This window comes from Antrostomus carolinensis, unplaced genomic scaffold (genome assembly GCF_000700745.2).
Source record: "Antrostomus carolinensis isolate BGI_N321 unplaced genomic scaffold, ASM70074v2 scaffold43026, whole genome shotgun sequence".
Lineage (NCBI taxonomy): Eukaryota > Metazoa > Chordata > Aves > Caprimulgiformes > Caprimulgidae > Antrostomus > Antrostomus carolinensis.
In genome coordinates, this window is record NW_010320614.1 from 28,493 (window position 1) to 29,647 (window position 1,155).

At 48.5% G+C, this 1,155-nt stretch overlaps 1 protein-coding gene across 1 annotated transcript in view; it reads right to left on the reverse strand.

Annotated features, from left to right (window-relative positions):
- The window catches only part of OTUD3 (OTU deubiquitinase 3), an 8,046-nt gene extending 7,698 nt beyond the window's left edge, over window positions 1–348 (reverse strand). Inside the window, exon 1 of the mRNA XM_029085360.1 lies at window positions 207–348. Coding sequence (XP_028941193.1) covers window positions 207–270 — 64 coding nt within the window. The 5' untranslated portion in view covers window positions 271–348. The remainder of the gene's footprint in view (window positions 1–206) is intronic.
- Between the last annotated feature and the right edge of the window lie 807 nt (window positions 349–1,155).

Sequence of the window (1,155 nt, forward strand, 5' to 3'; positions counted from 1 at the left end):
TTTCTCCTAAATTTAAACCATTTCCAAGACAAATTGAATATAAGTCTAATAGCTCATCTTTCTACTGAAATTCACTGTTTCTAAAAACTAGAGAGGAGCCCTAACATAGTTCCGGGCTGAGGAACTGTTTAATAAGAAGGTACTCAAATGAGGTGTCATCACATTGCACAATAACCCCTTCCACTAGTGTTCTCTGGAGACCATACCATGTTTCTCAAAGGGCACATCATCCTCCACAAAAGGCTCAAAATCCCCTCGCTGCTTGATCATATAATCCACCGTTTCCTGGCGATGTCTGAGGTGGTTCCGTGAGTGCCCCTCGAGCTGGTCACCGAGGGCTCGAAACAAACAATTGCTACCAAAAGAGAAACCACAAGTTAGGGTGTCTGAAATGCAGCTCAACCAACCATTAAACCAACAGCTGGTGTAGCAGCAGAAAGAATATGGGGCTAAAGGGAAAGGAAAAGAGCTTTGCTCTTTCTGCCCATTAAATTCAACCAGGGTATGAATGGGAAGTAGCACCTATTCCCTGTACTTTGAGCAGCTGCTGCTATTAGAAGAATTGCTGGTAAGGACATAATATTTTGAGTAACCATGTCAGCAGCTCCAACAGAGTAAGTGGAGGTTCTGCTTAAACTTGAGAAGAAACTTCTTTCCAGTGAGGGTGCCAGAGCCCTGGGACAGGCTGCCCAGGGAGGGGGTGGAGTCTCCTTCTCTGGAGACATTCAAGACCCGCCTGGATGCTTTCCTGTGATGGGCAGCAAGAGCACTGGGCCAAACTGTCTTAAACAGACACCAAGACAAATGACACAACGCAACAAAGGATGAGCCAATGATCTGCTAAGTGATTTCTCAGCAGACACATCTAATGCCCCTTGCACCCAGTACTTATGGACCTTCCTATGCTCTGCTCAGCAGGCTGCTGCAGCCCTCAGCCCCGTGGGTGACAGGTCAGGGGAGCCAACAGCCCCAAAGCAGAGCCCCGATCCCTGTGGGTACAGCAGGGAAGCCCTCACAGAATCATGGGATGCTGTGAGCTGGAAGGACCCACAAAGATCATGGAGTCCAACTCCTGTCCCTGCACAGGACAATCCCAACATTCACACCATGTCCCTGAGGGCCTTGGCCAAATGCTGCTGGAATCTTGTCAGGCTT